Genomic DNA, 23,721 nt, shown 5'->3' with positions numbered 1-23,721 from the left:
TCCAGTCAAAGGAACAGATATTCCAGTGCAACCTATGTTAACTTTTAGGAAAGCCAGAACCTTAAGGGATACCCTGACTACCAGTTACTTCACTAAAACAGCATCGGCTATATTTGGGAATGAGTTACAAGGGTTTTTCCCTTGCGGAAAGTGCAAAGCTTGCGTGGGAAGCAAGAGTGTCGTAACATATGAGTTCCCGGGGGTGAGGAAACCTAGACCCATTAAAAGATTCATGACATGCAGCACTCTATATACAGTGTACTGTTTGAATTGTCCATGTGATCTTAAGTACATTGGGAGCACAATACATCAAACCAAGATGAGAATCTTAGAACATACTAGGGCAATTAAGAATTGCGACATGTCTTAAACGGTTGCTCGTCATTTTAAAGCCAAGCGCAAAAGAGAGCTCTTAACCTTTTTTGCCCAAGATCATGTCCCACTACACCCAAGGGGAGGAGACAGGGATACCAGTTTTAGAAGGCTGGAATCAAGTTATATTATTGATCCCCAGACAAAGACACCAGAAGGCTTGAACATTAATGAGGAACTCACAACACATCTAGGGACCTGAACTAGTAATGATGTTGTTTGTCAAGATATGATAAGAGGTGTTTCTGTTTATTTAATGGGGCAAATGTTTCTTTGTATAAGGTATTAATGAATTATTGCATGGGTTTGTCCTTGCGCTATATGATATAATTGACACTTGTCTATTGTCTTTCATGAATTTTATGCTGTATTAAGAGTGTCAACGGGTTAACTGTGTAACCACAGATATATTCTGATTTAAATTTTACAATGAGCAGGCACTAGAGAGATTAGCAAACTTCAAGGTGTTATGCCTTACCTGAAGTATTAGAGCCCATCCAGGGCGAGATTTGTGGGTACAAGCAGAAAGCGGAATGTGCATTTTGAGCCCATCTGAGGGCAAAATACATACATCAATACCATGAATTTTCATGGCAGGGGATCGAAATACCGCTCTATGTGTTAACAAAAAGCCCATCTGTGGGCATGATATATCAGAATGCAAGATTGGATATTAAGTATTTAATCGTGCATTAATTTGTTGGGTGTACCGCGCTTTGCATGTTCCAATATGGTGATGTAATTGTACGGAAACTAGTCCCCTCTCTATGTTTATTAGAGTCAGCACTGAAGGAAATAAAATGTGGCTGTTTCCGGCGCGCCCGATTACCATCGACAAATGCGACTGCCGAAACGAGTCTGGTTGCAGCAAGAGTCGGTTAATAAATACCTTTGGATTCGCGTCCCCATGAGTGCTTTTTCATACACCTTCAGGAGTGTGGTTCGGAAGCGGATATATATATATATATATATATATATATATATATATATCTATCTATATATATATCTATATATATATATATATATATTCGGTTACGACATATATGCAGTCGGGAGTCCGATTTAGAACACTGTCAAAACAAGGCTCTAGAATCTAGATCGTTTTTTGTCACAGGTGTATAAACTGTCGAATTTACAGATGGCCGAATGCAGAAATATTGAGTGAAACACACCAGAAGACAAGCAGCCTATTAGACTTAAAATAATAACACAAATAATGGGCTTAAAAGAACACTGTAAATAATACTGCCCCAAATGTACGATAAAAACAAGCACAAGACAGCTTTATTACAGTGCTCAATTGAAAAAAAAAACGTGCATTAGAACTTACCATTTTTTAAAGCTGCAAGCAGGGAGCACGTGCAAGCATCTAATAGGTTCCCATCATAATCAAGACATAAAATATCGCAGTACAGTACCCACACGAGCTGAAAAGGAGAGCATAAAAATTCATTACAAAACGTTACAAAACCTTCAAAGCCATTTATATTAAACAGGATAATAAGAGCAATGCCTTTGGAGCTTCAATTATTTTAAGGGAACTTTTTCCACAAAACAGTTGAATTTTTGCCAAGGAGCAAAATAGTGGCAGCCCTAGTTAATTTGAAAGACACAAGATTTCCAAAGCACGGTATCCAGGACACCTCACATCCAAAAAGTGATGTTAAAGCAAATTTCTCAGAAAATTCAATGTCCGTTTTCGTTTTAGGACCTCCAAACACCACCTTCACTACAAAGCCAGCTAATAAGCTTATCAAATTATCTTGCTTGGTGTCTAATGTTCACCCACAATATAAGTATGACAACCTAAATTTAACAACAGAAAAAAGGTATTCTGGAATTACTTCAGTTCAACATTTCAAAATTTTTAACAATGTGTTTATAAAATTTCACGTTTCACTATTTGCAACCTTCAAACCTCTTTCTTGGAGTGACACAGTGGAAACTACGGTTGGGCACACAAAGAAATAGCCATTCACTTGTTCATGTAAAATCCAATTAGTTAGTCATGAAAAGTTGGCTGTCACCACACAAAAGTATCAGAGACAGGAGAATTGCCACAAATTACATTTCCATACAAGTCTGACAAAGTAATTTATATAATAGGCTATTGTTAATAGTTTGGCCTGAGCTATTGTTAATAGTTTGGCCTGGGCTCGAGTCAACATTCTTAACATTAAAGGCAGAATCTGAACTATGTTAAAGCAGTACCAGCTGGTAAATATTAATAATTAGATATGGTATAAGGCATCTACACAATGCCTACCTTTGTCTGTATTAAGGAAAGTGCCCCGTGGGCGCAATAGCCTTGTGTAATTTCTGCACCTCTGAGGCACTTTGGTATTTCACAGCCCCCGGTATAGCAGAGATCGAGTCATCGCTACATGTGCACCTGTGTGATCTTGGGGTGAGTGTGTGTGAGTGGGGGGTGGGGGGGTGGCGGGGAGGGGGGTGTTGCTTCGTTTCTTTTATGCATCCAAGTAGTTCTATCAGTGGCGTTAAACTAGAGGGATTTTCAACAGTTTCTACTATTACCTCAGCAGTTTAGACAAAACGTATGAATTCCAGGACAAGTCAAGTCTCAGAGCAAGGAGTCAGCAACTGCATTTTAATATCGATGGCACTCTGGGCTTATCGTGTTATCAATTTTGTTGAGAGAAGCAGAAGAGCAGTAAATGGGATTCAAACATTTTAAATGGATCAGCATATGCTTGTAATTTAGGAAAATCTCATTCTTCTGCACAGCAGTATCTCCATATAGTATCCCCTATTTCCTCACACGTCTTTCTCCCATCTGAATTCTGTCTGACGCACTGTATTAACACAATTGTCGGTAAACAGTGCATACAATTTAAATGCCCACCTTTAAGTGTCGCTAGAGGTTATGAATATGGTCAGAGGTCCAAACCCTTGTGGTTCTGCAGGTTCACCAAGCTTGGTAACTTACCGGTGTTGAAGTGTTTCTATTACACGTGGGTGTAGTATAGGGGTCAGCAGGGGGTGGATTATGATTGGTAAAGCTGGAGAATGTAGCATTCCATGCCCGGCCTCCCCAGTAGCACTCTACAAGGCCCAGCAAGCACATATTGTTTGAAATCACAATGTGGGCTTTATAGAGAGGACTGTGGGGAGTGTCCCTTAATCCACTACAAAGTGTGGCATATGGCATTCCCACAAGAGAGTTGTGTCTTGACTAAAGGGCAAAACAGTGGCAACACTAGGTAACTTGGGAGTCACAGAATAATAAACACGTTGATTATAACAAAATTTGGTTAGTGGCACATCCACCTAGTTTGAAACTATATGCTGTGATCTATTCCCACTTTGGAGCCACCACAGCCCAGGTTTCAGTGGACAAAAGTAAAAAATACACAGAATTGGTAGTGAGCGTCTAACCATTGAATAGGGAGGGTCCCATTTGAATCTAAGAAAGATAACACTAGAGAACTGGATTTACAGATAAGTAATTTCTTCTCCAGCACTGAATATTTCATTAAGTCAAATGCTTAAATCAGCACCCAAGAACAGGAAGACTCCCCTTCAACGAAAAGTGTGCAAGGTTTGCTTGACATACTGAGATACTCTACTGCATTCAGATCCAGGTAGTAATGCTTGATAAACGTTTGCCTGCTTTTTATATGTCGCTGCTTGGCATATGACCGGTAACGGCACCCCATGTAGAGTGCAGTAGTCCCTGACATACTCTTGGTTGACTGCACTGTAATGTTACCCTCCAGGGCATACTTTGCTTTATTGTGGCCGAAGGTGATGCAGGTCGACAACCAGCTGGTAACACTTTGCTTAGACAAGGGTCAGCCTCTGCCAGGATGCCCAAATGACAAAAAGCTGATCATTTGTTCTCATATTAGTGGTTCAGTCAGTGTAACATATGAGGCAACTACATACATCCAGTGAATGTAGTGTCCCCTCTTGACTGAGCTTATTGGATTCAGGAAAAAACGAACTATTGCAGGTTATTCAGGTAAAGAATTGAGGGTAACATAGGAAGGAACTTTGGGTTAGTGCTAAAGGTGGTTAATCTTTGGTGAAACTGAAGAACAGCTCTCTAACCGTGAAAGCTGGAAGCTCTCCATCTCGTCTTGCTAAGGTTTAGGTTAGAAGTGGCATTTAGCTAGAACACTTCAGCTTTATGAACAGGTTTAAATGATAAACATTAACTGGGTAAGGACGGTACTTCATGGTAATGGTGGCTTCCAGACTGGGACTAAAGCTATGAAACCTTTCTTCATGAAAAGCTTGATGACCCTTTGTGAACAGATGGAGGAGCACTGCTCAACCTCCACATCTTGAAACTGCTATCGGTGCACCCTTATTGATTTCAGTATTTCCCTATTGAGCTGAAGAAGGTACAGCAATAGGTGATAATGTTGAACAGATATTACAATCATACCTATCGATTGGCATTTTGAGTTTTGGGAATCGCCGGTGCATGTGCTTGTGTCAGTATTGCCCTGCTGAAACCTCAAGTGGTCAATAACCAGGCCATGAGGCTGAGAGACTTCAGGTCTTGAGGCAGGATTTCACAGCATGACTCAACATCCGGACCAATTTGGTGTCCCAAACTTGGTGCAGCAAAAACTAGAAATGTTAAAATCAGCAAGCATGGCTCCATCTTTGCCTTCCTTAGCACCTTAGGAATGAAGGGGAATAGCAGGAAGACATTGGACTAAGACGAAAGTCCACATCATCGAGATGGTATTGCCCCTGGAGCACAGTTGCCGATTTCTGTTAGAGAGAACAAGAAATGCTAGGTTTGCGCAAACTGCAAAAGATCAAAGGCAGGGTGACTCCACTTGCTGAAAATTTGTTGCAGCTAATACTAGTGGAGCTCCCACTGTTCACAATGTTCACTATGGCCCAATCCGATAGTCACTGTACCTGCTCCAACAGGGTTCAAGACCTTGTGCTTTCTTGTTTGGCAATGTAATATAAGTCATGGTAGAGCAGACAGTCCTGATAAAAATGTTGTTCACATGTTGTAGCAAAAAAGCCTGCAATCTCAGTCTGATGGCCTGTAATGCCAAAAAGCGGATTATCGTGTGACTTTGCCTTCCATATATAGACTTCTGAACTAGAGCTTCTGTGGTGAGCTCCTCAACCATCCATAAAAGCTTCTGCCATAATGAAGACTACCCAATATCGGTTGAAAGGTCAGACCTGCCTGCCTTGAGACACCACAGAAGAGCTGGCTGGAGGCTTTGATTGGCTTTCATAACAATGCACTGTGAGTCTGTGGTCTGATTCCTCTGTAGGTCCAGCTCTTGCTGGACTGGTCTCATCTACAGCGAGCAGGATGGATTGCATCTTATGGAGGAAGACATAGGACGCAATAGTTACCTATAGGTTCTGCCTGATGCAGTGCTGCGGTAAATAAATACTTGTGGGCAATCTTGGAGGTTATGTGATGCGTTCCACGGAGGGAAGTCTTATCCAGCTGCTGTTCCTAGTATGTAATTTTTAATAATTTGTGGACATTTAGAGTCAAGCCCAAGTGAGGAAACACCGATGCATGCAATTATACAGATATGTTGCTACACTGCTCAAGCTGCCTTCACTAGTCAGTCATGCAGGTTGGACCTGCATCATGTTTTTGTCTTTTAAGAAAGGTGGTAAGGAAGCCACGCATTTTGTGAATATCCCAGGAGCCGATTTCAGGCCACACAGGAGAGATTTGATTTTATAATGCTCCCCTTCTGAATAGGATCTCAGATGCTGTTTGCGGCTAGGGTGGATGAGAATGTACACACCCTATAGTTCCAGGGAGGCAAGGAGCTCCCCTTTCTGCAGAAACAGAAGAAAGACTTTGAGGGTAATAGTTCAAAATTACTATTTACTCGAAAACCTGTTTAGTTCTCCAAGGTTTCGGATAAGCCTCCACTCTCCACAAGGAGTATTTTAGAAACAAGCCTAGATTCCTTTGAGATTTCGGGGCCTTCTGAATCTTTCTCTTCAGTAGGAAATCACTGCAATAACAAATGTTTTTACTAAACTGTTTCCAGCTTAGACCCCAAGACTGAATCTAGGATCCAGTCCTGGGATTACAAAAGTAATCTATTAAGTAATTACCTGCATTTATGTAGAAAAACCCATTGAGCTCAACGCTAAATTGTGTTTAGAATTGTGTTGCCTACTGCAACCCCTGTACCTATTGTGATTACACAGTTTGTTGCCTTTCTGCAAAGTACTCATCTGAGATCACTCATATTGAGAAAAGTATATTTTTACACCTGTTGGTTCTAAAAATAAAACAACTATATCTGTTGATATAAAAAGAATTGGCCTGGAGTTCAGTCCTTGAGTGTGTGAAAACCTTTGCTGGCTGAGTGTGTACAACAAAGGCTTTATACTGTCCTCTGGTACTGCCTTACTGCTCAACCAAGCTACCACTTTTGAGAGTAAGGTCAGCCCTGACTTTAACCTCTGTTATACCTCTGGGGTTTGTGGACTCTATACACACTGTACCTTACTTTGGTCCAGTATATATAGAGCCACTTTCTCACATGGGTGCACAAATGTGACGCATCCCTGCCGATCCCTGGTAGGTTTGAGAGCTTTGGCCTCTGATTGAGGAGAAACATTGGTCATACACAGACTTTAGAAGTAATTCTGAGAAACATGTCTTCCATGCTGATTATAGGTTCTCTTGTAAGACTAGGACTGCCTGGAGCCCAAGTAGGGCATTACAGTGCTTGCCTACATTTCAAACCACTTGAATAGCATGCAGCGTCCATGTACGCCTTAATGCTTTGTAGCATGTCATTTGCATGCTTGTCAAATGAAGTTTGCCCACCAAAGGTTATATCTAAAATTTTGCACATAAGATAGCCCTACCCCTTAAGTACTAGCCACTGCTAGCATTTGACTAAGTACCGTTTTTTTTTTAGCATTTGACACATCCATTGCAACGTTCATGATGTCTGCAGATATGCTAGCCCCTTCCTTGGGTATGGCCTAAGCTCATTATTTTACGAGGCACAGAAACCAGGAGCTTTTATTAAAAAAAATTAAAAAAATTAGGTCCAGCACACTTGTTCCATATGCGAACAATCGTTGAGGTAGGTAGGGTGTGCAGTTACTTAAGAAAAGGAGAACAAGAGAAGAAGAGTTTTTTTTATTTGTTGTTACAGGGGTGAGCTCCATCAGGAGCAATAGCCCTCACACACCCATATGGGTGTCATGCTTCATCATTGGACTAGTTCCTCGTCGGGCTGGAGCTGCTATGCCAGACGGGCACTCCCTAGGGGACTCTTTGCCAGAGATCTTTTCTTTTAGCCGTTTGATGAAGTGAGGGTGTGTGGGCTTGAGTGGTGTGAGTAGAGAGGTGAAGTAAAGTGGGTTACAATAGGTTAAGGGATGCTCAAGGTGAAACTATTTAATGAAGGACCTCGCTCACCTAATTAAAAGATGTGGCGCTTATTTAAGGATATAATGGTCCTTATAAGTTTTGTGGAAGAATAGTTCTAAAAAGGTCAGCATGCTTCTCGCTTATGTGCGTCAGCCAGTGATCATGCGCCACTTGTTCAGGACCTCAAAAAACAACCTTCTTTACATTTGACTTGATCCAGTTAACGGTGTAGTGATCAGTCACACAACAGATTAACAAGTAATTGTGTACCATAACCTGGAGCAATGTGGTTCCCCTATTAGTATCGCACAACATACCATGAGTAGCTGAAAGAGGAAGCACTTAATTAAGTGCCTCAGACGAATAGTAACGTCCTCTGTGCAACCCACCCCAGCTCTTTCTCCTCAGCAGGTTATGCTCATCATGCCTGCCTTCTTGAATCAAATCAAACATAGGCACAAAGTTTTGCTACATTTGATTGCTGTACCACATGAAGATGCCAATGCACTTGCTGCATTTACAGCCATCACCGTAATTAAGCTGAATCTGCACCCTAAATTGTCTATATGACCAACAACCTACTGTAGGGAAATCAGAATTAGTTGTAATCAGAATTTTAGACTGCGCCCGGAATGCTGCGTCTGTGATAGATTAGATCTTGGGACCATATATGAAGCAAAAGAGTTGGGTGCCTTACATTTGTGGTCTTGGTGTGGAATTCCTGCCAGAACTGTTGCTGGAGACGTCACAATATTCAGCCATTCCTTCTCCAAGCAGACCTGGAGGGGGATCATCTTTGTCATTCCCCTTCATTGCTCCTCGACGGCATATAGGAAGCACCGCTGCTCACCAGAGGACAATGGAAGATCAAGGCTCTTGGCCACCCTTTTCAAGGAGGTATGGAAACAGGTCCTATTGTCTGAGAAGTATCTCTTTGTGGTGGTGTCTTAGCTCCTTCCTTCAGAATGAACAAGTCCCTCCATTTGTCATCATGTCGATAGCCTTCTTCGTCAGGGAACTGCACGTCATTCACACCTACATCTGAGGAGGCACAGTTCAATCAATCAATCAATCAATCAATCAGGCATTTGTATAGCGCGCTACTCACCCGGAGGGTCTCAAGGCAGTTGCAGCACCAGCAGTCCCTGCGGTAGTGGTGGAACATTGTGAGCAGAGAAGTAGAGAAGGTGGGACTTAAGGTTTAACAGGAAAATACTGCTGGTACATAACTTGGTCTGGCCTTTGTGGTTTATAGTGAAGGGGTGGTTGAGGGACTAGCTGCTGGAATGCCTCCAGCACCTGAGCACATACTGGTGTTTGTATTCTCTACGTGATCCTCTGGTGGTGGGTCCTACAGAGAATATCACTTCCAATCTTGCAGATCGCAGAACTGTTCCTCAACATTCCTACTCAATGGTGATCCTGAATAATCCTCTTCTTCATACTCTCGAATGTTGTGGACTTCTGTTGTTGGTCGCTGACATCTACCTCGAACTATGAATCCAGGATGTTAACAGGCAGTTGAGCTGAAACCTTTAACAACAAATGCATCTACTATGATGGGTAGATCGCATCAATCATCAACAGTATCATTCAGAAAGTGGTTGTTGTTGACAAATTGTAAACTGAAGCAGACATCGATGCAGTGGTAGCCGCCTTGCATCCGTTGATGGAGGCCTCAGTGGGTGAGTTGTCTTTCACTGGGTTGCTGTTTCCAGAGTTATCACTGACCAAGTCTTTCTGCATACTGTTGGGATGGTAATTAGTGGTGTCCTCCATGTCAGAGATACCAAGACTTTCATCAACGACATTATGGTTGATGTAGGAAGTTGACTCTGTATATTGTGTGCCACTAGTTGGTTACACCGTGCCCAGAGTTCAGGGGTCCCCCAAAAGTGCCCAGAGTTCAGGGGTCCCCCAAAAGTGTTCAGGGCTCAATGTAAAAGCCAAAGTGCTCTATTAGTGGTAGCGTGGGCGAGCATCCTTAGGCCTAGCACAGGGGAGTGTAGGACATTTATTGTACAAAATTGAATCAAAAAGGAGATCCACACCAATCATAGAAAAATAAGCTTTGTTTGTACCTTATTTCAAGACCAACATCTTCGCAATAAGGTAAGCATTGGTTTTAAATAAAAATACTTTTCACTTTCAAAAGTCGACACAGAACAATTTCTGGACAGTTCAATGTTATCTTATGGGGAAAACAATATTGCAGTTAAAACAGGTAAGTATCACACTTACAGTTCCAGATTTCGGGACCAAAGGTCAGCAAGGGGCAAGGGGTAGGTGAATGGATGAACGCACTTGTAAAGCGCACAGCTACTCAACAAGAGTGTCACGGCGCGGATTAGTTCACACAAACAGGACCCATAAGCTCGTCTAGCCCTGGAAGAGCCAGGTTTTAAGGTGTTTCTTGAAGGCTACCAGGTCAGTTATGGCTTTCAGAGCAGCCGGTATTTGATTCCACGCTTGAGCTCCCAAAAACCTGAAAGGTCTGCCCCCATATGGGCCATGTTTTTACAAAAAAGGGGTAACCCTGTGTCCCTCAGAACCTGGGTAAGCGTGATTAACAAAAGAAATGGTTCTGTCGGGTAGTAGCAACCATTACTTTAAAGGAAGGCTGGAAAAGCTCAGAACACAAGCAAACCTCTCTGAGAAAAACGTTTTTATAGTAAAAACAGGGAACACAAAACAGCAATTACTTCATTCCGTTTTGGTTGGATACATAAAACATGTGATTCGTGACTGTTGTGAGCAAAATTGACTAGTGCATGGCATATGGTGACACTTATATACAAATATATACAGTTGAGGAACGGGGAGGGGGTATGGTCTTTCGTTAGAAGGCCAGTATTACAAAGTTAATATTCCAAGGAAACAGATGGTTAATGTCCAAGTTCCTGGGGGTATCTTGGCCAAGTATGAGCGTCGACGTTTCGACCCTATAGCGCCCCTTATTGATGGTCGCGGCGGGTCTTTATCAAGACAAGGGGAGGGAGGACAGGTGTGTCTGGAATCCAAAGGGAAGCCCGTCGGTCGACCCTCGGTTCTGCGATCTGAGGTAGTAACGCTGGCGATCAGAGCGGTGTCAAAGCGCCATCAGAGCTGTCAGGGTGAAGCATTCTTTTCGATCGAGCTTCACCGCGACCACCAATTGGGGTTCACGGGGGGGGGGGGGGGGGGGGGGGGGACATATACAGGTTAAAAAGAGTAGGGTTGAGGACAGAGCCCTGAGTGACTCCCACTTTAATGCTGGGCATGGGGAAAGCAAAAGGGTGCACCAAAATTTCCTGGCTTCTGTCCTCAAAGAAAGAAGTCAGCCATGCGAGCGCTAAACCTCCAATGCCAAAGTCCTGCAGCCTCTCCAGGAGCCTATCATGTAGGAGCGTGTCAAAGGCAGCTGACAGGTCCAATAAAACAAGGATAGATATCCCTACCTGGTCAGGCTTTTCCTTTATGTGCTCGGTGACTTCCAACAGAGCTGTCTCCGCACTACAATTGGCCCTAAAGCCAGATTGAGTCATGTACAGGAGATTGTGATTCTCTGCGTGGTCCGAGAAAGCTCTGTTCACATGCTTCTCCGGTAACTTATAAATGGGGCGGGAGAAGGGTGATGGGCATGTAGTTTGCGGGCACTTTGGGGTCTGCAGAAGGTTTTTTGAGGAGCAGCAAAAATGTAGCATGCTTCCAAATAGAAGGCACAATGCCCGTAGAAAGATGAATTCAACACTGTATTCACTATACAGAGACTTTTGAGTACCAAAACTGCACCACAGGCGCACAGGGACTGCCAGGTGTTGTGGTCAAAATCTGAGTTCAGCCCAATGCGTTTCAATGGAGACTGGGGGTGCTCGAAACCACACTGCTTGCAGGTAAGTAAATCGGCTGCAGGAGTCAAGCCCAGAAAGTGCTTGTTTCTGGTCCCAGCGAGCAGGGTCTCTCCACCCAGAAGCCCAGAAACATATCTGTGTGAGCAGGCTGCCTAAAACCAGTCAGTTCCCACACAATGGTCAGTAGGTGGCACCACTGAGGTGTCCTCTGAGTACATGGTGTAATAAATCCTAAACTGACATCAGTGTGGATTTATTACAAGGAGTGGTTTGGTACCAAACACTCCTGGTTTCAGTGAAGCCATCATGGTGCTAGGGAAGTCGATGTGTCCAGTTCCCAGCCCATGTTCTCTTCATGGCTTCACTGGCACTTACAATATTTAAGAATTGACTTAAGTACTGTAGGGGCTTATCTATTCATCTGGCATATAGTGCACCCTGCCTTAGGGCTGTAAGGCCTGCTACACAGGTGACTTACCTATACCATCAGGCAGTGCTGGCTAGCATGGCATGGAACCCAGGCAGGGTGCCATGTTGACTGTCGTTTTTCATCTCACAAGGGCATGCAGGCTGCAAGGTCAGTGGCATGGTCCTAGTGAGGGGGGTCCCAGAGGACCCTCTTCAGCTCTCAGGCCCTAGGTATTCAGGATACCGCTTACTAGAGACTTACAGGGTGGCAGAAGTACCAATTGTGGATAGGTTTTAGGGAAGAAGCACTGGCACAGGGAATCTGGTTGGTAGGGACCCTGTGCAGTATTGTTAGAAATGGGAATTTCTGGCTGGCTGAGGCTTGCGCCAAAGCAAGGCAAAAAAAACACCTCTCTAGTCAGGGCAAGGAAGTTACCCGCCAAGATAACCTCTGCTCACCCTCTTGGTAGCTTGGCACTAGCAGTCAGGCTTATCTTAGAGGCAATGTGTAAACCGTTTGCGCGCGCACCCAGCAACAACACCCAAGGCCCACCACAAAGGAAACTCCACACAAGGGTATATATAAAAAATTGTCTTTGTATTATACCACCAACATTAGATAATAAACATATACTTGACAATGTGCCAACAGGCACGGGCAGAATTTACAGGGGATATGTACAAGACAGGGCCACATGGACCACTGTCAGGAATATGCACTTGGTACATAGAATAATAATCACTTTAGCACAAAATAGAACAAAGCACACAACCAGTAACCACTGGTAACCGGTAAGTACCACCTACGCAACCCTAACCACCTTAGGAAAATATCACGCAGGGAACCAGGACCTCACTAGCAACACCTGTACTAGGAGAAAAACGACCACCTAAGTATCACCATACATTTAGGGGTATAAGCATAGGAACATTACACATGATGCATAAACATTCAGAGGTGTAGGGAAGGAAAACACATGATGCATAAACAACACATTCAGAAGTGTAGGAACAAGAAACATGACGCATAAAAACATTCAGAGGTGCAGGATAGAACAATTGCGCATAAATCACATTAGCCACAACCTGTGGCAGTCCCTAGGCCAACTGGCCTCTCTAGGGCTAGGACGCCCTGGGTCCCAAAGTCAGGGGGGCCTAAACGAGAAGCTGCCCACTAAGTGCTGGGCAGCTGTGGAGATTATGGGGCCAATATGTGGGATCCTCGCAGTCTCTGTGAAACCAAAATGCCCCAAGGAGCCTCTCAGGCTCTGAACCAATGTGGCCCAAACGTTGGAGTCCCCCCTCTGGGGACTCGGAATCAATGAATGTCCCCAAGAGCCTCGTGGGCTCTAAACAAAACGCCCCCGCAAGGTAGGAGCCTCGTGGGCTGGAAACTACTGTGGGGCCCTGGAGCCTCTTGTGGTCTCTTCCGAAGGATGCCCCAGGTCGTTGGAGTCCCTCTCGGGGGACTCAAACAAAATTCACCAAGAGCCTCTCAGGTTCGTCGCAATATGCCCCTTCGTGCGAGTCTCTCGTGGGAGACTCGACACAACCAAATTCCCCCGGAGCCCTCTCGGGGCTACAATTACACAATGACTCTTTCGTCGGAGTCCCCCCTCTGGGGACTCGGGATCAACAAATGCCGCCTGAGCCTCTCTGGGCTCTTCGACACAGATGTCCCTGGATGTTGGAGTCCCTCCCTGGGGGACTCGGAGGAAGGAAATGCCCTGGGAGCCTCGGGCTCCTAAACTACAAAGGCCCCACTCACCGGCTCTCTGGCTGCCGGTCTTCTTTCTGGCGCAGCCCAGCGTAGGGTAGGGTAGGCTCCCGCCTAGGTCTTGACTCGGGTACCGGTCTCCAGGCGTCACGCGGGACTCTCCCTTCCCTCAGGGGAGCCCTGCTCGAGCCGGCGCTGGCTTCCGTTTTCGCTTCTCTCGGCTTCCAAGTCAGGTCCCGGGCCGGCAGCCAATCCCAGCGCGGCCCGGGAATGACGTCACGGGGTGTCCCGCAGTCCCGTCCCCGGCCTGCCTGACTTCCTGGTCGCGGGCCGGGCGGCGATTTTCGGCTGTCCCGGGCTGCGGCGGTGATCTCGGGGACACAGGACTTTCGAAATACCGGGTGGGCACCGGCCAAAGGGGTGAACGCGCTCCCTAGCACTATAGACCAAAATCAAGGTCCAAAATAGAAATAAAGCTCTCCCCGCGCTAGGCAGAGGATCACAGCGCTCCCAAGCGCTGAAGGGCAAGATAAAGCGCTCTCAAGCGCTATAAGTAAAATACAGCACTCCCAGGTGCTATAAGCAAGGTAGAGCTCCAGCAAAGCTCTTGAGGCAGGCAGGGAGGCAAGGCTGGGCCCAGAGCCAGCTCACAGGGTCCTCCTAGGCAGGGAGGCAATCCCCAGTGGCGGTCCTCCTCGCGCCCAGCAGCAGCAGCAGCAGCCCCCTTCAGCAAAAGGATCCTGGAAGAGAACAGATTGCAAGGGGACACAGCCTCTTTTTATACATTAAAATCCTTTGTCTCAGGGTGCAGGGTGGGGTAGAAACCAGTCGCAGCTGGTTTTGGAGTACTTTGTTTTCCCCAGCCACCCTTTCCATTCACCAGGCAGGCTAGGGTCATCAGTCGCACCATAGGGGGCGGAGCCATCATTGTGTGGGGAAAGCCCAGCCCTATTCAGGTCCCAGGTGCACCACTCTCTCACATCACACATGCTAATCTCAACACTCATCACAGGGCAGACCCATCATGACTCATGGAGCCTGGCACCCCAGCCAGCTCCAGCCAATCACGTGCCAGCACACTCACTGCACACGCACACCCATGTCAATAAGTGGCACTTCCATACTAGACACATTCATGCCGCATACATCATTGCGCAGCATTCAATCACACGAGTCCGCACATACCAGACTCGAGCCTGCACACCCCACGCATCCGGAACTACCAGGGACACATACATTCCCCATGCATTCCTATGGGAGGGCGGCCTATCTCACCACATGCACTCAGAGTGCGCACGCATTTTACACTGCGCCACAGGGTCACAGTGTGCAAAGACAAAAAATCACCATCACCAGGTCACCATTAAAAGCAAAAAGTTCAGGGGTGAACCAGCCAAAAAGGCCCGGGTCTAACACAATTCCTTTCCAGCCAAAACGCAGGGTAGACCGATCACCACCGTGATGTGCTTCCCTGCTTTGGGCGATAGAACACGGACACAGGCCCGCCACTGCCGGGACACCCTCCTGTTCTACGCCACTGTGAACCCCTGGGATTCCTTCTAAAACCCCCGTCTGGAATACCTGGGCTACCCCACTTGTACTCCCAAGCTGTGCGCAGCCAGGACAGGCCCGGGGCCACCCAGGTGTCACTGGTCCTTGCCTACTCACAAAGTGGGGGATAGTAACCCCTGGCACATAGTAGCCATTCTCCACTCTTGCTGTCTGCAAGACAGGGCTAGACTGCCACTGGTTCTCCAGCCTAGGGTCTACACCCTCAGGCGGACCAGGAGTCACAGGGAAGGCTCTCCTCCCCCTACCTCTCCTTCTAGGGTTCCTCCTCCTCTGAGAGGCACCCTTAGAACGCCATTCACCCAACCTAGGGTTTAACCCCTCAGGTTGCACCAGAGTCAGAGGCGGGCTCTCCCACCCTCTGAACCCCCTTCCAGAGTTCTGTACCCTCCCAACTGGAGAGGTACTCCTGGAAGAAGCTCTGGCCAAGACGCTGGTTACAGACGTCCCACCCTTCAGGTCAGGCCGATCCTGAACCTGGCCTCCCAACCTTCGGTCTAAAACCCTAGGTGGGATAATTGCCTGCCACTCCAGGACTTCTGGGGACTCACACACCGTCCCCCTGAGGCTAACACATGACTCATGTGCTGTGTGACTGTCTGTCTGGCACAGATCTTCCGTCCCCTGTCCACCTGACAGTGCGGGAAGATCCCCCAGAACAGAAGTGGTGTCACCATGGTCACTACACGGGAACTTCGCATAACTGGGTAGTCCCTGACCCATAGGTTCTCCCACTGGGGAACACATCCCCCCATTCACTCCTCACTTCGGACTTCTGTGCCCTCCCAACTGGAGTTTAAACAACAAGAACAGAAGCCAGTACTGAGGCTAAATAAACTAAACCTCGTTTTCCACACAGACCTCTTCCGGAATTGGCGCGCGTCCGGGAAGAATTGACTGGGGACGCGATCATTGTTGCTGGATAGCTATCTTCCATTTTTGAAAGCGATTCTACAAATTACAACCCTCAGAGTCCTTAGAGGTGTCCCGCAAACGACGGGTATCCCGCGAGTTCCATCAAAATACAAACAAACTATGGCTGAACAACTGTTAACAAATGAATAAGATCCATATTCTACAAATGAATAAGATCCATCCTAATATTTGGGATGTATGTAGTTAGGTCCCCTGACCCTCCTGAACTAGTGAGTGTTCCTTCCACTTATAAAAAGACTTCTTGAACCTGAGGGTTGCCGTTTCGAACCCCCTGTGACATTATGAGAAGTGATTTTCCGCCCTATGTGTCTTTTCTCTTTATCACAATCAAATTGTAACCCTATATATATATATGAAGCACGTCTTGGCTACAAGGGCACACGGTCCTTCCTTTGTCTCTACCCCTTTAGAGATAAGGAATCAGTCACACCATTTCAAGATGGTGTGCCACTCCGAAATCCATGTCCGTTGTCAGTCTTTACCTATTATCATCACCTGAACCAGATCTGCCCTTTAATTTAAAATTGCGCTCCTTCTCGGGTCGATAACGACGTCAAACCCCACTTGCCAATTGCTCTATACGTCTTTTCTCTTTATCACAAACAAATTGTGACTCTATCTGTACATGAAGTACGTCATGGCTACTAGGGCATGTACTTCATTAGAGATAAGGAATCAGTTACACCATTTCAAGATGGCGCGCCCCTCTGGAATGCTTGTCCGTCATCAGTTTCTACTCATTATCATCACCTGAACCAGGTCCTCTTTTCTATTTAAAATCGCGCTCTTTCTCGGGTCGATAGCGACGTCGAACCCTACTTGCCAATCTAACGAGAGCTCTACACTCCGCAGCATGGTAGCCGATTACCTGGAATCTACCTCGGTGAGTTCCTAGCACAGGCGTATATATTAACCAGGAATAGACTATCTTAAATTGTAGACCCTAAACTACTTTTCCCGGTCCATTTCTATCTTGGGGAAAGCGTTGTTTCTGAGCCATCTTTTGCAACCCTCTGGCTGTCCCGGATCATCTCTCCCCAACTGCCTAATCAGTGGCTCGGCACGCTAAGCGCGGCAGCAACTGCATTTTGCCTACTGGGTGAGCCTCCCTCCCCACTTCAATATACGTGCCCGCTGTCAAAACTGCTAAATAACTAACTTTGCCAATCTAACTAGATCGGTAATGGCGATCTCACATCCATCCCCCTGTTATTGACGTGTGGGTTATAGGAGTCTGTTGACCGGTTCCTCTATTTTTCTCCACAGTCTCCTTTTCTCCAAATGCACGGGGCTAATAAACGCTAACCCGGCATGTGAACATCTGAAAAATCTAACAAAGGTATGGGATGTGTAACCATAATGTGAACTGTTACTCTAAACATTATCTTTACGAGATATATGGTGAGCAACCTGTTGCCTGTCCTTTTTCCGATTTTGAATCGCACTAGTCGGAAACGTTAGATACTTGTGCATATAACTAAGATGGTAAGGCCCGTTTAAGTTTACGGAGAACAGCTGTATCTCGGGCATGCTGTGGACTTTTGGTGTCATATATAGTCTCAGTGCCTAGGTGATCGTATCTAGTGCCAGGTGACGTGAATAGGAAAGTAAAGTTTGGCTTCTACCGACATACTAAAAATAGCCATATTTGTTCTTTTTATCCATGACCCTGACACGAATAGGAAAGAAAGTAGGATTCACTCTCCGGCAGATAGGAGACTCTCCTGAAGGACATGATAGTCATGGACCGTCTGAACCCCTAATCCGGTTGGACATCTTTTTCATCCCAGGTATTGTTTCTTCTCTAGAAATGTACTGAAATGCATTATGTCATCGATTTAGGGAACCAAGCGACTGGGACTGACCCCTATGTCTCCCCCCATTTTTTACCTAGAATTTGGGAGACGATAAACCCTTTTGGAAATATCTGATTCACTATAAAGTCCCATGCCTGATCCCATGTAAGTATTCATATTGCCATCTGGATTAATACTTGCGATGGGGCTCTTGTTATAACTATAGCCTATTTTTGACAGACCTTGAACTGAAAGGGCAAGGTAGGCATTTTTTTACCTTAGCCACCTTGAGTCCAATTATGTGGTCCGATCCCGAATTACCAAGTAATTATGAATGAGTCAACGAATAGTATGAATAAATCGTGAAGGAATGCCTGAGTGAGTGCTGAAAATGTAGAATGTGGATTCTCCCACCTTCGCCTTGGTCCATCCATTTCCTGACCTTTGACTCCCCGATTGTGGGGAGAAATACTCTGGGAGTGTTTATATGATATCGGAGTCATGACATACACATTTGATAGTGTGAACTGTGAAAACCATCTAATATTGTATATAGTATTGTTATAGGAAGTACGTATCAGAACATTTAGTTATTTGAAATTAAGAAATGTTTTTTATTCACAGCTTGTGTGTTCCCCTCCCTGGCTGTACCCGCCCGCCCTGACGAAGGTGCCCAACACCGAAACGCGCGTTGGCGTTACCCATAAGAATGGCAGTACCCTAGTCCGTGTGGACAACGGATCTCCATCCAATCTGCCCTCTTATGCTGCACTGACGTCCATGCAACCATAACTCGATCTCTCTGTTGCAGGCCAAGCTGTACATATACAACTGAAATGTATGAATATATGTGAATGTGATTGACCCCCTGAGCTTGTGTGTGTGTGTGTGTGTGTGTGTGTGTGTGAAGTCCCTAGATTTACCCGGGAGTGTGTGGAACCTTGATTATTGTTTAACCTTTTCCTAGAAATATCATGTAAAATACCCCCTCCAGTTTTATCAATAGAACCCTATGTATGTATTTATATATTGAATGTACTGTATTTCAGAAACATCAGATCCGATAAAAATATAAAAAATATATGTTAAAATAAATAACGGACTGATCTAAATATCTTTGATGTTATTGGCTCTGATACATAGCTAAAGTCACCCCATTTATAATTGCTGTGGATCCCCTAGGGGACCTTTTGAGACGCACCTTGGCAGGGTTTTTGCTTTTTCCATTGATATTGAACAACTGTTTTATCCCTTAAGGAGCATTGCCGGTAACTAAACTACATGTCCCAGGCTCCCCAGGCCTTCTGTGGGACGCGTTCCGTAATTTTTGAGTGGACGCACCGAGACAGTCTCTCGAGATTCACCCCCGACATCAGATGTTGGCCAATTGGCGCCGCTAACATACGCTTCTCAATCGAGCTTCCCAGCCCCTACATGAGATTAACTCAATTGGATACACCATTCTCACTGACGAACCCACTCAAGTACATCGTTGAAATTAAGATTAGTTTTGGTCCTGATGAGAACCGGACTAAAAGGTCCGGTTTGAAACGCGTCAATCTGTTTGTTTTTCCCTGTCAAAACAAATCTGTGGTTTAATTGTTGTTTAAAGAGTATACATCTATTGTTGGGTATACAGGGCCCAAGTGTTTAATTGATTTATCCCTGTTTTACCCGTTTTTTAGGTCGAGCTGATGTGGCATTCATGCGAAGCATGAATGCTGTCAGCTCGACAACTAATGCTATCCGTATTTGGGAGAGTGGACACCAAAGTGTCACGAGCTTTCCCAGTGTCGGATTTCACCGCGGGAGCGAGCGCGCTTGCGCAGACCGCAGGGCTTGCATGCAAACACGGCGCGCACACAGGCAGGCCCCATCCCCTGCACGCACAGGCACACGCGCGCGCGCACACACACACAGGCACATACAAGCGCGCGCACCCCCCCTCTCCCCTCTTACAAACCCGCACACACACACTCCCAACCCCGCTCACCGGGCACAAGCAGGGCTTCCATCACGGGGGGGGGGCGGGCATCGTCAATGTGCCCAGACGCCCCCCCTCACCGGCTCCTCTCGTCCTGTCCCTCCGTGTCACACCAGACTCCGCAGCCCGCTCCGTTGTTTCTCCGCCCCTTCAGTGCGTGTCACGCCTCTCCTTTCTCCCGGCCGGAAATCCCTTTTGCTTGTCAGGCCTCGTTTTCGAAACCGAACTGTCCCGCAACAGTGTATAAAATATCGGCAGTCGTTCTGCGCACTTGTTTTTAACGTGAATGAGTGTTGTACTGTAAATAAATTAATCTTTGTTCTTACTAAGATTTTACTATTCTATTTTGTACAATTTGCAGGCAGGTTTGAAGGTTTGTACAAACCGGAGTGAAACTAAATACATGCACTTAGCTGTTTTCTGCCGAGAATGAATATGCTACTTACCAGTATGCATCTGTTCTTGGCATGTAGGGCTGCTAACATTCATATCTTAGCATTAGATCGCCGCCTAGTGTTGGGCTCGGATGATTGCACATTGTTGTCCTGGAAGAGTCTTCGAAGTATCCTGAGATAGGTGGCTCCTCCCCTGGACTACAGTGCGCATGGGCATCGGCTCCATCCCCAGATTGTTTTTCGCCATTGTGGCAGAAGATGGAGTGAAAAGTGTAAAGGATGTCCATGCTAATGAATAAATACAATAGTATATCTGCAGCTGCGACAGGCACCGGGGAGGAGGGCGGGCGATATGAATGTTAGCAGCCCTACATGCCAAGAACAGATGCATACTGGTAAGTAGCATATTCAGTTCGAGGCATGTGGGCTGCTAAATTCATATCTTAGCATAGAATACATAGCAGTCCCTCCATCAGCGGCGGTTGCCCGTGCCAGCTGCAGAAACCTGAAAAAGTGTCTTGAGAACAGCCTGTCCTACAGCTGCTTGCTGCTTGGAATGCACATCAACACAGTAGTGTTTTGTGAAGGTATGTGGTGTGACCCACGTGGCTGCTCTGCAAATATCCTCTAAAGGAATGTTCCCTAGGAAAGCCATGGATGCCCCCAGTTTGCGTGTGGAGTGCGCTCTGGGGGGTATTGTTAAAGTGCGCTTGGCTTTTTGGTAACATATCTGGATGCACTTAACAATCCACCTGGCTATCCCTGCTTTGGAAATTGGGTTGCCTTTGTGTTGTGGTGCGAAGGCAACAAAGAGTTGTTTTGTCTTTCTAAAGGGTTGTGTTCTGTCTATGTAGTACATCAACGCCCTCCGTACATCTAAGGTATGGAGCATTCTTTCCGCCACCGTTTGCGGGTTTTGAAAGAATGCTGGTAAGTCAATAGTTTGGTTTAGATGAAACTGTGACACCACCTTCGGAAGGAATTTGGGGTTAGTGCGTAGCACTACCCTATTTGGATGAATTTGAATGAATGGCTCTTGGATTGTGAGCGCCTGCAGCTCACTGACACGCCTCAGAGACGTAATAGCTATAAGGAAAGCTACTTTCCACGTAAGGAACTGGAGTTCACACGAGTGCAGTGGCTCAAATGGTGGTCCCATCAGTCTGGTGAGGACGACATTGAGGTTCCACACTGGAGCTGGCGGTGTCCTTGGGGGAATGACTCTTTTCAGACCTTCAAGGAAGGCTTTAATGGCGGGCACTCTGAAGACAGAGAGGTGCTGCCTGTTCTGAAGATAAGCCGCTATGGCGGATAGATGTATCCGAATGGAAGTGTACGCCAGATTGCACTTGTAAAGATGCAACAGATAGCAGATGATGTTGGGGATAGATGCATCAAGCGGGTTGATGTCATTGGCTGTACAGTAGATGACAAAACGCTTCCACTTTGCAGCATAGCATGCTCTAGTAGTCGGTTTCCTCGCCTCCTTGATGATGCTCATGCATTCTGGAGGCAGGTTAAGGTACCCAAACTCTAGGACCTCAGGAGCCAGATCGCCAGGTTGAGCTGTTGCGGATCTGGATGCTGAATTTCTCCATGGTTCTGCGTCAAAAGACTGGGCGTGAGACGCAGTCTTTGATGCGGCACCACTGAGAGTTCGAGGAATGTGGTGTACCATGCTTGGCGCGCCCACGTTGGAGCAACTAGGATGAGAGTCATCTCGTGCTGCCTTAGCTTTCTTGCGACCAGCGGTATTAGAGGGGCTGGCGGAAAAGCGTACGCAAATTTGCCTGACCAGTTCATCCATATCGCATTCCCCTGCGACTGTGGGTGAGGGAACCTGGCGGCAAAGTGTTGGCATTTTGCGTTCTCTTTTGTGGCAAACAGGTCTATCTCCGGATGACCCCACTGCTGGAAGTACGGGTGGAGGACAGATGGGTGTAACTCCCACTCGTGCATTTGATGGCTGTACCTGCTGAGCAGATCCGCCATCTGATTGTCCTTTCCTGGGAGGTGTTCTGCCATGAGGAAAATGTTCCTTTGAATGGCCCACTTCCACATGCTCTGAGCCAGATGAGACAGCTGTGGCGAGTGGGTGCCTCCCTGCTTTTGAATGTAGTACATCGCGGTCATGTTGTCCGTCCGGACTAGCACGACCTTGTTGCACAGATGTACAATGAAGGACTTGAGCGCCATGAAGATTGCCATCAGTTCCAGATAGTTGATGTGCATCTTCTGTTGCTGCGCTGACCATAGTCCCTGCACTGTGTAAGTGAGCACATGAGCTCCCCATCCCTGGAGAGATGCGTCCGTTGTCAGGACAATCTGCGGCACAGGCTCTTGGAACAGTCGGCCCTTGCAAAGGTTGTGTGGATTCCACCAATGCAGAGAGTCGTATGCCCGACTGGTAACCAACACTAGGTCTGTCAATTGTCCACGAGCCTGTGTCCACTGATTCGCTAAGCACTCCTGGAGCGGGCGCATGTGTAGCCGTGCGTGAGGGACTATGAAGATGCAGGAGGCCATCATGCCTATCAACTGCATGAACACTCTCGCTGGAAGCGAGTGTTGTGGCCTGAACCTTTGGATCAGGGCCTGCATGCTGTCTATCCTGACTTGGTTTGGCTGAGCCATGGCCGTCAGGGTGTTGATCGTTGCACCTAGGAACTGCCGGACATGTGCCGGCTGAAGATGCGATTTTGGGTAGTTTAGGGAGAAACCCAGATCGTGAAGAAGGTGAATTGTAGTTGACATGTCCGCGGCGCACTGCTGCTCTGACTTGGCTTGTACGAGCCAGTCGTCTAGGTAGGGGTAGACATGGATGTTCTGCCTCCTGAGGTGCGCCGCTACTGTCGCCAGACACTTGGTGAACACCCTCGGGGCTGTTGTGACTCCGAAGGGTAGGACCTTGAACTGGTAGTGTTTGCCTTGAATAGTGAACCTGAGGCATTTCCTGTGTGACGGGTGTAGTGGAATGTGGAAATACGCATCCTTGAGATCTAAGGTTGCTAAGAAGTCTCCTTGGTTTAGCAAGGGAAGAATCTGTTGCAGTGTAAGCATGTGGAAATGTTCCGACAGTATGTACAGGTTGAGGGGGCGTAGATCTAGAATGGGTCTGAGAGATCCGTCCTTCTTTGGAATAAGGAAGTACAGGGAATATACCCCTGTGCCTTCCTCTCCCACCGGCACTTGCTCGATTGCTCCCTTTTGCAGCATCACCACTACTTCCTGCTGCAATAAGAGCAAGTGCTCTGCGGACATAGGCCTTTGCCTTGGCGGGATGTTGGGTGGAGTGGATTTCAATTCTAGGCAATAACCATACTGGACTAGTTGTCGCACCCACCTGTC

At 46.5% G+C, this 23,721-nt stretch overlaps 1 protein-coding gene across 2 annotated transcripts in view; it reads right to left on the bottom strand.

Annotated features, from left to right (window-relative positions):
• The window catches only part of EXOSC8 (exosome component 8), a 238,937-nt gene that overhangs the window by 109,192 nt on the left and 106,024 nt on the right, over positions 1-23,721 (bottom strand). For both annotated transcript variants that reach the window (XM_078657200.1, XM_078657199.1), the window contains exon 8: positions 1,703-1,799. In XM_078657200.1, the coding sequence (XP_078513326.1) occupies positions 1,703-1,799 (97 nt within the window). The remainder of the gene's footprint in view (positions 1-1,702; positions 1,800-23,721) is intronic.

The sequence above is a fragment of the Lissotriton helveticus genome, chromosome 8 (genome assembly GCF_964261635.1).
Source record: "Lissotriton helveticus chromosome 8, aLisHel1.1, whole genome shotgun sequence".
In the NCBI taxonomy this organism is placed as follows: domain Eukaryota; kingdom Metazoa; phylum Chordata; class Amphibia; order Caudata; family Salamandridae; genus Lissotriton; species Lissotriton helveticus.
Note: the sequence above shows the minus strand (reverse complement) of the source record. Positions and strands in the feature narration are given on the sequence as shown.